We start from the raw sequence: 13,182 nt of genomic DNA, 5'->3' as shown, positions 1-13,182 counted from the left end.
CTATGGAGTCTCCCTTTAGTATTGAGTATACGCTCATGATTCGTCTGAAAGTATTGTGGCTCCACATGAGGGCTCTGCATGCACTGGCACTTTTTAAGGAGGTCTTAAGGTGATTTTTCCCCAAGAATGCCATCAAGGACATAAAACACAATAACAAGCTGCCTGACAGCCACCCAGCAAGAAAAAATGCCACAATTCCTAAAATAGTGGAGTAGAGGACCACACTAGCTTTTTTCACAGAATGCTTTTATTTGTATTCAACTCTCCTCTGCAAAGTACAAGCGTAAAAAAAGCAGGTGCGGAGACCCATCCTGCAAATTTGCACACCACGCCAGTTGCAACAGTTAAAGCTGCTGAGCCCTTTGTCAAGTCTCCGGACACCAACTTGCAGCCAAACTACGAAGGAAACAAGAATAGCACTGAGGGAAGCTGCAAAGATTGCCTCGTTAGTGTGCAAAACTAAGGTGTAGAATGCCCAGGCCATGTTCAAAGTTTGCTGGGCCAACATGGACAAATTGTTTTCAACAATGCTGCTTCCCTCATGCCATTCTTGATAGCGATTTGATGTCATATGCCATGTCAACCTAAATGGGCTTGCGAACACATTTATTCTTCACAACATAAACGCAATGCTTTAGAAAGAGCGAATTCATGCAAGGAGCAGTGAAGAGCTAAAATATTGCTTACACTCTCACTGAAACCTTTTTATCAAATTCCACACGATTTTATCAGGTATAACCAAAACACCGCAAAGTATTCTTCAAGGCGTGGGCCTTGCTGTGTCGTCTCGCTTTTTTTTTTCCTCAAATCTAGCTAGGAAAAAAAAAAGAACTAGAAAGCCTTGTAGTTTCAGAACAAAGCACTCAGTGAAACCTGGAATGTACACTAACGCACAGAAAAAAATGCCACCATGGCGATCACATAAGCATAGCTTTTAGCCAAAACTGCACTGCTCACTGGTACAAACAAGCAAACACTGTTTACTGAGGCCAGATGTACAAGGTGTTTCATGCACACTGGACCAGAGATCAAAATCCCAAATGTTGAATTTTCCAACCACAAAATAATAGGCAATCATTAAGGGTAGCATGAATCACTCCACAACACTTATATTTTGACTATTATAGAACTGGTTTACCTAGAATATTAACTTTTCAATGAATGAATCTTGCCAAAGCTTCCGGCCAAATTCCTTGAACGGGAAAGTACTGATGGCTGAATTTTCAATAACGAAACATTGAAAAAGTTTCTTCTTGGCAGCAGCTGAGCAATGCTTGACCAGCGTGTCCCACTGGCCCGCTGCTAAATTTGGGGTGTTTTCTTAAAGGCGTCAAAAGGTCTCTTGACAATAATATTTTCATTGACACCGCTTGGTGCGTCTACAAGAGTACAATGAAAGATTTCTGGCTGCTTTAACACACACACACACACGCATGCATGCACGCACACACACACACAGTTCGAACCTCACTGATTCGAACTCGCTTAATTGAAACTTCTGGTTTATTCGAACTGACACTGTGGTCCCAACGAAGTTGTCTATTTAAATAGCTTTTGTTAATTCGAACAAATTTTCGGGCTTCTTCGAGTTCAAATTAACGAGGTTCGCCTGTATATATATATATATATATATATATATTGTGTGTACTGTCCTGCATGTATGTACTATATGTGCTGCCTCTCACTCTTTCTTCTCCCTTTCCTGTGTCCACACTTAGGTGACACAAAGCCCACCTGTTGGTGGACTTTCCTTTCTACTGTTTGTAACAATAAATTCACTCATTAACAAATTCCTTAATTACCTAATAAAAGTGCTAACCATCCACTGCACACTGAATTATTGTTCACATTGGTGCTGAAAAATTCCACCTTTCCCATTTTGATTCTCAGTTAGAGGTTGCATGAAACACCTTGTACACAAAACAGAACACTCCAGCAACACAAAACCTGCATCAAGAAAGCACAGCCGGAAAACCTAAGTAACATAAGTGCAGGGGCCTCTACAGGGGAGTTTGTCCTCACTACACTTGTCAGACAATGATATACAACCCAAAGTAAAACAAGGATACATGGTTGTAAAAAGTTTAAAAATGATGGTAACTTAAAATGCGACACATAAAATGAACAAGGACGAAAGTAAAGGGTGTGGAAAGCAAAAATTTGTTGCTATATAAATACTGTAACCATAGACATCACGAAGACACTCAGTCGCCTCAATGACAATCTAAGAATGAACGTTTCAGGCAGGTGTGATCATGGATTTGAAAGCGGCACCAAATCCAGCACAACTGCAACACTTGCAAGAGATTTCTGCACAAATATTGCATGTGCCTAAACATCAGATGAACATTCCAGACTAGCAAACTTCCTCCCAAGTAAGCCAACATGAACACAGGATTCCAAACCATCAGACTCTTGCAATGAAGACACACACAAAAAAGCGTAGCATGTGGAAAAGCGAAAATAACTCGTGCGAAATGGAATGAAAATATTAATGCAATGTATGCCTCATGAGTGGAAATGTCAGGCGTTGTCCACATCAGACGGCTCAAAAAATCAATGTGATGCTATCAAAATTAGAAAATAAAGGAAAGACATGCAGAGACAGGGAAAAGGCACGTTAGAAAATAAAGGAAAGACATGCAGAGACAGGGAAAAGGCACGTGTTTTAAATGCAAAAGTCTTACGGCTTCCCCTGGCAATCTCTGTTTCCCTTTCTTCGTCTTCATTGGTTACCAGACCAAAGACCATCTGGAACACCGTACTGAGAAGCTAAGAATCCCTACTAAGGTAGCTCCATGGATCCTGCATTAAACACATGCGGTGTAGCAGTGAAGTCCCACCAGAAAAAGCCATCATGCTTTCACATTCAAAGCACATAAGCAAACTTAAGTTCCATAAGAATATTTTCGGTTTTGTACACAGTTCGATGTAGCTATTCATCGTGAGAATTTTCTCTCTCCAGCAGATGCAAAAGCCTCCACAGTTCACAAAATACTGACCACCTAGCTGAAAACCAGCCATTTTGTGCGAAGACACGCAATAACAGCCACACTGCTAATATGGTACACAATGAACGAAACACAACACTCCAGTAAAAATAAATAGCATGATGCAAGCAGCAGTTTCGTTAAACTTCTGTGAGCCATTGAGGGAATTATCACTGGAAGACAACAAAAGCACCCTAGGCCGTAAGATTTGCAGTAGCACTCTATATCTGGGCAAGTCCACCCTGCACAAGGTGATTGTGCCCCTCCCCGGAATAAGCTGTTTAGGAAAAGCAGCTGTAACGGCAACTTCAACATCCCTGCACGGGGCAAATTCCCTCTATTTTATGTGTGAACACATCAAAAGTGGGCCACTTAACCCCTCACTCAGCAAGAAAATTTTTAACAAACACTCTGTTCCCCCCTCAAAGCTACTTAAAATAGCGTTCCTCACTCTCCTTAGCTATAAATATCAGCATTCTAACTGACCGACCCACCATTGGTAAGCCGAAACCTACGGGGCCCGGAGAGACAATGTGGAGAGCGCAATTTTTCTGTGATGCAGAGGCTCAATGGGGCAGAATTTTCAAAAGCTACACTGAAAAAGATACAACACTGAATCTGGTTTTACAAACTGCTTTTCTTTTTTTTTTTAAAGCTGTAGGGATGCCCACTTGGAACCTGCTCGTAAAGGTTATGATACAAATGGCTAAAATGAGCACACGTTCACAAATGTTCATTGCCTTATAAATACCAATTTCTTTCCCTATTTTATTTGTTATTTCAGAAACAATAATTCAACGTTTTTTTTTTTTCACTGTATGTACCAAAACAGCTGGCACTGACTGATTGGTACTTCTGTAATCCTTATAGCAAGTGAAAAAGTTGCACACCGCGAAGAACAAAGGAAAGCCCTGTAAAACTGCTAGTGCATATGTGTTATGCAGAAGCACCTTGATGCGTTCCTGGTTATTGCACTTCCCCAGATGTTACAGCTATGAATGCTCAGTCCCACTGTGCACCAGTGAAATTCTACAGAACATTTAGGGCCAGCCTGTAAACAACGTAACATATGCGTTAAGTGCCAGAGTGCTGGCAAGACAACTGGGGAATAACCAGCAGCAATTATGCACAACTCTAACACAGGAGGGCAACGCAGCAGCAAGTCAATGGAGATGTAAAAAGGATAATTGTTTAGCTTCTAGATATAAAATGTTGTTCATACAGAGTATGGGACAACTTAATTTAGGTCATTTGTTATCACTCAGCTTGCAATAGGTCTGCACCACACCATGCTTTAGGCATATAAAACAAACAACTTGAACGTGGCTACAGCTGAAAGTTACGTTAAGAATTTAGTCACATTGTTAGCCACGATGGATGACATTTGAGGATACTAAACAATTCCTGGCTAGGAACCCCAACATGTGAGGATGTCTGGCTAGACTGTTTTGCAGCAATGCCAAATGTCACAGAACTAGAAGAGCTTTTCAACAGAAAGAAGACGCATTCACATTGAACCAATGTAAAATACAGCAGGAGTAAAATTCAAATGAAGTATAAACAATGAATGCAGTATGTGTTCCACAGCTGATATCCGCAAGAAAGCACAAAGGAAAGCACAATGTGTACGGGCCAAATTATGCCAAGAAAATGACAGCAATAAGAGGCAGCGGCAATGCTAACACAAAGCAGACTGGTGCAGAACTGCTTCTGAAAACCAAATATTTCAGATGTGTGTGTACAATGCACAGCAAGGGCCAACTGAGGGTTTAACTTCGAATGAGCAGCAGTGCATTTAACCTAAAACCCCAGTTGTTCAAACACCAGTGAGATGTACCCACACGCACATACACACATTTATAAACACTCCTTCCAACTTGAGGAACTAGCAATCAGGCAACTGACGTACCGTATTTGCACGATTCCAACGCCCACCTTTTCGTTTTTCTAAAAGTAGCCTTCAAACTTGTGTGCGTGGTACAATCTGGCTCAAAACTGAAATTGTTTCTAAGCAGCCACCAGCATGGCCACGGACACTCGCCTATTGTGAAATTCAACTCAATCCAATCCAAAAGAATACATCCACATCACGCGAGTTAATTTTGGCGTAGCCATTTCTCGATGGGCACACCTTATCCAGCGGTTGCACACACCGCTGCCCTGCACGTAGCAGTCGTTATGCCAGTGCAGACGCTCCATTAGGAAGCGTCCTGCAAGCACACGGTAACCTTACTAGCTGACAGCGGGGGGAACAGCACACTGCGAGGGAGTCCCAGAGACACGAGTGCGCGATTGGCTTCACCGGCCCTGAGCACGGACGTTTTCAAGAACTTGATGGGTGGAATTCATAAAGGAGAAGCAAATGAAGCAACAGCCGATTGTGTGGCACATCAAGGCGCTTGAAATGTCAAGCAATTTCGGCGTTCCCCAGTTTTAGCGTCTGCAGGAGCTGGATGAGCAAGTTTATGAAGCCACAAGGAATTGGTGCTGCCACATTTGCATGCATCCAATAAAATGTTTTCTGCCAGGTACGTAGTGACATGTCCTTTACGAGTTGCTCAAATGCACTTGAGCTTACCAGGGACACACTCCTTGAAGAAAACAAACGGACAACGCGGACGCAAAACCAACTAGCCCGATTCCTTACCTTACTGTCTTTTAAATGTGCGCGGTAAAATCTGCGTCACATAATTTTCTAAATTTTCCTCAGTAAACTTACCACTGCATTAAAATTGAGGTGTGTTGGAACCGTGCAAACACAGTAAGTGCTTAGAGGAAAGTTCTGCACATGACAGAAGCAACATTAATAATAATAATAATAATAATAATAACAATAATAATAATAATAATAAAGACAGCACTGCTCTCCAAGCAGCTTTTCAGACCTTATTTGCTACAATATGCTCTAAATTAAAATATAGGCACTACAACGTGTTTTTTTCCCATATCGTCGAGGTCAACTGCAAAGCATGCACTAAAAAATAAACACGGGCTTACATTAAACAAAGCAGTGATAAAACTCAATATGCAAAGCAAACTATACAAATACAAGTACATTGATTCACAATCTTGATAAACTAGTACAATTCGCTAATGACGATGTCATTCACTTTGCCCCTCTTTGAATTATCAGCGAGGATTGTTGAATGTTGAAAATCTGCCACGGGTGCAAGAGCCACTTTGTAAATGTCTACACACAGCCCCCATCAGGCACGCGCTACAACCATTGCAAGCACGACCAGAAAGAAAAGCCAGAACGGTCAACCTTCCACAAAAGCACAGGCCCAGTGTCCAGTTCTTGCTGGTTCACCTGCTGCAATCACCCGTTCCACCCAGTAATGCCACACGTCCAAAGCCAGGTCTTCATGCGATCACCTTCATTTCCATGAGGTCAGAAATCATGAACGTGCACCAAAGCTGTGTCCTCCCCATGTTGACACTCCATTCTAGGCCACAAGTGCAACCTTATGCTGAAGCCAATTTCGCGTTGCTGCCAAGCCAATGGTAGCAAACATTTTTATACTAGAACTGAATGACAGAGTAGAAGCACTACTGGCACGCCCTGCTCCTGTGCGCGCGGATTCGGCACCACTTCCAGCCCGTTACGTATTAGTTCTTGGGTGGCACTTGGAGAATCTTTAGGAATGCACAAGCACATCATCTCTCCCTCCTTACAAACTTGTGGCTCGGCCCAATGTGCACACCTTGCCCCGGCTCTGCAAGCCCGCAACACGGCATTTCTCACATGCCCCTCACGCACCCGGCCAACTGTGCTTTGCATTCTAACCACCTCAGCGGCCGCCCGGTGCTCCTTTTGTGGTGCACCAGCATTGGCCTTTCGTCACTGTCATTCCCATCCTCACCCGTTCGGCCCTCCACTGCGCTATGCACACAAGCGGCGACGGGACGCATCGAGGCACTGTGCCACAGGTGTGTTGAGCGGAGAAGGCCATGCCTCGACTTGTCTCCCTCGCAGCTAGGAGGCCAGAGGTGCCAACAAAGCCCTACAGCAGCCAATGCTTCTGCTGCGTCAGCTGACATCTCCCCTTCCAAACGCACTCTGTCGTCCTTTGCTTTTTTCTGCGGCTCTGCCCGCGGATCGACGGCAAACACTTTTCCTAAAATGCCCCACCTATTGCCCATGCAATAAAAGCACTTGCAAATAGTACATAAAATTTGGTTGAGCCCCTTTCACTCAGTCCAATGCCAGCACCTAATACGAAAAACCTGGACTGTGATGGGTGCAAATTTAGTTTGCTGTACGTTCTCAATCATCGACCAAATGCTGAGTGCACAGGTATTTTTTGGGTCGCCTCCATCAGAAGTACAGCCAGCGCAAGGCTGGATGAGCTGCCATAGGGGCTTGTGTCAAGTGATCTGCACCCGTCACTAATCTCAACCAAAGTGAGCTGCTAAAAGTTAATGTGCTGCAGCCACAGGTGGCTTGCGTCATTCTGAGCATGCTTGCAAAATGCAATGACGAATCTTTTTGCACGGCTGCATGTCCATAGGACAGTTGTGAGAGTAACCATGACCTGCAAAAGCCGCCCTTACAAAAGCTGCAAAAAAGAAAGCCCACTGTTAAATACTTCAGGCCTCGTACATTAGTGCCACCTCGTGCTGCATGACAAAGGCGATGCCCATGTGGTGAATGTGTGCCTGATGAGTTGGGTCCCAGCTGTGTCACATGCAAACCTGGCTCTCACTGCCCGGCATAACCATGTGTCACCTAAACACCACCCACAGAAAGAGCACAAAGCCCAACACAATGACACTGGCACTGTACTGGGCACCGCGGCAGTGGAGCATGTCCTTGTGAAATTGCTTCTCGGCCAGGACGTAGCTTGCCTTCACCAGGTCTGCGTCGCACTCCATGCCTTCCTTCTGCAACCAATAGGAACATCACCAGCTTGACATCTCCAGGGTTAAGTAGCTATAATGTCAATCAACCAAGTTGTCAACTATTAGCCACTTCAAGCCGACTGCCAAGACAAGAACGAAAAGGACCGCCACAATTTGGCTGCAGCCAAAATTTTGCTGAAGAATAAATTGCAAGCATATAAAATTTAACCCCTTCAGCTATATTTTACCTCATCCAAACAGATCTTAAGAATTTACTTCTTTAGATGGATCATCGTTTGATGTGGCGATATGCCAGGCAATTTGGAACCTTGACACACTTCTTTATGCAGGCCTCCGGGAGAGTCAATAGGGTGGTAAGCTATGCTGTCAACACCTTGCCCAGTATTGCAGCATGCCACCTTGCAACATTACAAAAGCACCAACATGCCTTAGGAAACATGCTTTGCCGAGAGCTTCCCATGGATTCTGGCACACGAACGCTTGATTTGAGTAAGCCGCTTACTATGGTTGTATCTAGAGCCACTACATGAGTTCGACCCGCCGCGGTGGCTCAGTGGCTAAGGTGTTGCGCTGCTGAGCATGAAGTCGCGGGCTCGATTCCCGGCCGCGGCAGCCGCTTTTCTGGTGAGGGCGAAAAGCAAAAATGCCCGTGTGTACAAGATTTTGGCGCACGTTAAAGATCCCCAGGTGGTCAAAATTAATTCGGAGCCCTCCAGTACGGCACGCCTCATCGCCTGCGTTGCATCGGCGCGTTAAACCATACAATCAATCAATCAATCAACTACACGAGTTCGTCTAGTCATATCTGTGCCATGGCTATCTGCACCTTTGTGTGGTATATCTCTGTACCAACGTTGTGTCTGAAAAGCAATGTGGTCTGGCCGCAAGCTTGCAAACAATCTCGCCGCCCTTGACATGAAGTGGGAGAGACAAGCTATTCCAGTGAGAAGATCAGCCAAGGAAAATAATAAACTCGTGAACAGCCCGGTGTTCTCAGTTTTACGCTGAATTGTAAGATGAAGATGCATAAAGGAAAAGGTGGAATTAACCACACATAACCCTTTCACAGACCACAGTGTGTTTACATGTAAGCCATATGCGTCCGCTTGTTACCTTGACATTTCTGCCTCATTGTTTAAAAATGGAAGGTCAAAGCAACAAGCACATTGTATGTTTACACAAGGATTCTCCCCCTCTCTCTCTTTAATAGTACCGGACATAAAGCATTGTAGATGACTAGTCTGCACAGAGTAGTTTTTAAAAAGTTCACAATAATTCCCCTCGGTTCCAGGGCCTATTCGTGAGTGGAACCAGTGCGAACTTAGACAAAGCAAGTTGCACACAAGGACAGCGGCTGCCTAGTGCCACTCAGTGGCTGTTGCCCACAGGTGGCCCCCCAGAAAGGGCCCGCTCACCTGGCAGATGTCCCGGCAGGTGGGGCACACAATGGTGCCAATGTGGAGCCAGCCGCTGGCAAACAGCTGGATCCGGATCTGCTGCTTGGAGTGGTAGCAGGTGTACGTGTGGTTGGCCACCTCAATGTGCAGCCGCCCCTCGGAGCACGAGTACTGCGGAAGGGGGGCAGCTTCCCAGTCGGCACTTCCACCCATGTCTGCCATCTCGTCCCATTTCCCTTCAAAATCTTTTTGCAGTTTTTTTTTTTTTTTCACTCTGGACTGTAGGCTCTCAGCTCAGACTATTGTCCCAAAAATGCATCTTCTGTTTCTTTGCTGACAGAAACGTTTTTAATGCCAGCTGACTGTCACAACTGTGGCTTGAGCCACTCTTGATCAATTTCACACATCCATTGCAAGGGACAAAGCGCACAGTTCAAATGGGCAATCCTCTCTGTTTGAGCCAACTGTGGTGAAATATCGAGCAGCCCATAGCAGCGTCATTGACACAGCTACTACCCAAGCAAACCACCAACTTAATTCAATCATAACGAGTTTTCTTTCTCCAAAAGAAAAAGCACCTGAGGCAAAAACCTCCTTGACCACGCCTGGTGCCCCACATTGAAAGCTGGGAGCCCTCGTACAAAGAGAGCCCCAGCATCAAGCCAAGCCAACAGCCCGAAGGGGGGAGGGCAGCCAGGGGGTTGCTGCGTGCCGTCAGTTCCTTGCTCACCTTGTAGCAGCCACTGCCCCAGTGCTGCCACTGGCGCACCTGGCTGCAGGTCCGCTCCACCCACATCTCCCGGTTGTGGTTGAAGCACTTGGAGCCCGGCCCATAGTACTCCAGCGCAAAGTTCTTCTCTTCCTCTGCAAGCCAGGCGAAGGCACCACAACTCCCTCAGGAGACAACACCAGCAGTGAATGGTTGCGATACAAAATACAGGTGCACGAAAACTCACGAGGGTTGTTCTCCTCAAACTGACACTGGGAGCCACGGACAACTGTGTTCTTTGATTTCCACGTGAACTCCTGGGAGAAACAAATGGCCGGCATGAGTGTGAATGTGGACAGCAGTGACGACAAAAGGGAAGAAGTGAAAGCTCCTCAGCGGGACCCACCTGGATGTAAGGGCAGAAGTCGGCCAGTATCACTGAGCCGCCGAAGCGACCGAGTTCGGCAGAAGGCACACCGGGAATGTAATCGAAGTTCTGAAAGCGGAACACAGCGGCTCGGTTACTGCCCCACCTCGCAGTGCGTCTCGGCAGAGCTACCAAGAGAAGAGCCCGCTGTGAGCAAGTGAACAGGCAGGTGAGGAAACAAAAGAAGTGTCACAAACACACCTGCATCATGAACACATGCCCAGGTGATCACAAGAAGTTATGCACAGAACGTACATACCTACTAAACAGAAAGCTCAGAGAGGAACAAGATATGGAAAAAAAAAAGTAAAGTGGTTTTACAACATTGCTACTCCTGTAGTAAATGAAACAAAAATAAAGAGGATTACGCGGAAATTAGAGTCAAGCAAGATTCTAGGCCTTTCTTACGACCGATCCTAACACAGCACAGGGGGGGAAATCTTACTAAACTACACGAGCAAATAACCTGTTGTGCTCGCTAATCTTGCAGCAAGCGCCTTGGTGTATTGGCAACCATTTCACTTTTCGCCACATTGAAATGAAGAAATAAAAGGGTGCCTGTGTAAGCCCTAATGAAATCAGCAAGCACTTTAGAGTAATGACTACCACCATTGTGCAGCAGACCTAAGTACAAAATACGCCACTAAGAAATATATTCGCGGAAGACATGCAGTTTATGCCAAAATAATCGCTTTCATGTGGTGTTCTGGGACTGGATTGCCCTAACCTGAAACATTTGGTCCAGGTCTTCACCGTGGTCGACTAGATTACACAAGGCAACGGAATCTCGGCTTTCTGTGCACTCTGTCTCCAAGGGGTCCTTCTTCACTTTATCACAAAAAGGGTGGATGGTCATGTTCCTGTTCAGGGCCGAACAAAACACCAATGTCACTACACAGCCTGCATCATAGCGGCTGCACCACTCTAGCAACCGTCACGAGAGATTAACAGCAAAAAACATGCAGTCAGGCCAAGCAGACATGGTGCGCCCCTGGCCTTGGGCCAACACTGCTGGTTAACATTATTAGTGTCCCTTTTCAGCAATCCCATGTATTTCCACATGCAAAGGGACCATTATCAATTTTATTTGGACACCCACATCTGCCTTGAGCTGCTCCACGCAAGCTATAAAAGAAACGCTGACTACAAAAACAACCCAGAGAAACAAGTAGCGGGAAGGTGGTACAGAAAAGATTGAAACGTGACATCTTTCCCCCCGAGTGTTGCCATCAAATGGGCCAGTGACTTGCCTCGCTCGACGGCTGTCAATCCAGTCCTTGCAGCTCTTGAGAGCAAAGTCACAGCCAAGGTTGTGGCCCCACTTGAGAGGCTGCGCTTCGTTGTAGTTTGGAAGGTACCACCTGCCGAAAGTGACGCCTCTGAGCAGCCCGCATCAGACGCAAGGCCCCACGCCACCCTTCCAGCACCCCTGCCCTGCCACATGCACCGCTTTCAAGCAATGCGGCCTCAGCAGCTCACATTATCGAACGTGTTTTTACGCACTGCCCAACTCGCTAGCTCTGTGCAAGCGTGGCAGCTCACACACCTTTCGATATTTTTTCCCGGCCATCTCTCCCTCTGAGATGGCTGCCACAAGCAACATGGCGTTCAGTGAGAACAACGATGAACAATGTTGATTTTCCGACGGCATAGCACGTGGCCCTCATTGTGCGGGCCGAAGCGAAGCACAAGACAAACTGCCACCACAGGGGGACAGTAAGCTGAGCACAGCCGTTACCCTGTGTCCTCCATGAGTGCCAGGGTGATCCTCGAGTACACCGGGTTCTGTGTGTGTGTGCCAGTCATTGCTTCATTCTGCGAAGACGGGCATACCGCTCGTAAGAGACTCTGCAACTTCAAGAAAGCACATGCACGCACACGCACACTTGTGCCCAAGCTTAGGTTTGTCCAGAACCTTCCTTACCTCGGAAGTGCACATACAGATTACACCCAAGACTTCCACCCTCAATTCTTCCACACTGCCTTTTATAGAGCACAGCACACAGACCCTGCCACTGTGCGCTGGGGGATGTGGCATGGTCGTGCGCTTCGCTTGAAGCGTGCTCAAAAGCTATGGCCGCAACTGATTCCCCCAAACAGCGCTTAACACTGCAAACAGTAGCTCTTTTCGAATTCCTCGACTTTTCCAGGCTTTCTTCTCTAACCATTTTAGTTCGCAGTCCTTGACCAGTGAAAGTGGCATATTACAGTAACCAATGCATTGCAAAATATCTAGAAGATCATTCAAACACGACATGGCCTGTTCATGGCTTTCACATGACGCCATAGAGTTTCATACAAATAACTAGAAGATAATTCAAACACGACCTGGCCTGTTCATGGCCTTCACATGACGCCATAGAGTTTCATACAAATAACTAGAGGGGAAACTGGCGCTAGTGTCAACGCGAACATGGCAGCGGTGCTTACACTTCAATGGGAATGATGGGTAGTTTTGGAACCGGATTGCGTAGGATCAAAACGAGCTTATGGCTGCGCAAATTGTGTTTTTTGACAAAAAAGCTCTTATTGCTCGGTTCTTCGTTTACAAATTACATGGAGAACAAAAAAGTTAGTGACGAAAAACCGGTTTTGTACGAAATAAAATGGCGCGTTTAAATAAAAAGCAGACGCGGAGTTGAGAAGGTTTGTGGAGCAGGTTTGCCATTTTCCGCCAACTACAGCACGACGCGGACTTCTTTAAAAACTACTTGTAAAAGTTTCGGCGCTGGTGGTTTGTAATAGCGAGATAATTTTTGTGCTCATAAGAAAAAAGAAACCGATTACCTTTGGAGA

General features: G+C 45.9%; 1 protein-coding gene across 1 annotated transcript in view; it reads right to left on the bottom strand.

The window, feature by feature from the left end:
• Positions 1-589: 589 nt before the first annotated feature.
• Positions 590-13,182, bottom strand: part of Invadolysin (leishmanolysin-like peptidase, invadolysin) — a 31,318-nt gene continuing 18,725 nt past the window's right edge. The window contains exons 11-18 of the mRNA XM_077705769.1: positions 12,125-12,201; positions 11,637-11,747; positions 11,114-11,246; positions 10,366-10,455; positions 10,207-10,276; positions 9,981-10,114; positions 9,269-9,421; positions 590-7,874 (exon numbers count right to left, since the gene is read on the bottom strand). Of these exons, the coding sequence (XP_077561895.1) occupies positions 7,716-7,874; positions 9,269-9,421; positions 9,981-10,114; positions 10,207-10,276; positions 10,366-10,455; positions 11,114-11,246; positions 11,637-11,747; positions 12,125-12,201 (927 nt within the window). The 3' untranslated portion in view covers positions 590-7,715. The remainder of the gene's footprint in view (positions 7,875-9,268; positions 9,422-9,980; positions 10,115-10,206; positions 10,277-10,365; positions 10,456-11,113; positions 11,247-11,636; positions 11,748-12,124; positions 12,202-13,182) is intronic.

The sequence above is a fragment of the Haemaphysalis longicornis genome, unplaced genomic scaffold (assembly GCF_048455015.1).
Source record: "Haemaphysalis longicornis isolate Haplotype H1 unplaced genomic scaffold, Haemaphysalis longicornis Haplotype H1 scaffold_4, whole genome shotgun sequence".
NCBI lineage: Eukaryota > Metazoa > Arthropoda > Arachnida > Ixodida > Ixodidae > Haemaphysalis > Haemaphysalis longicornis.
This window is presented reverse-complemented; position numbering and strand designations above follow the sequence as displayed.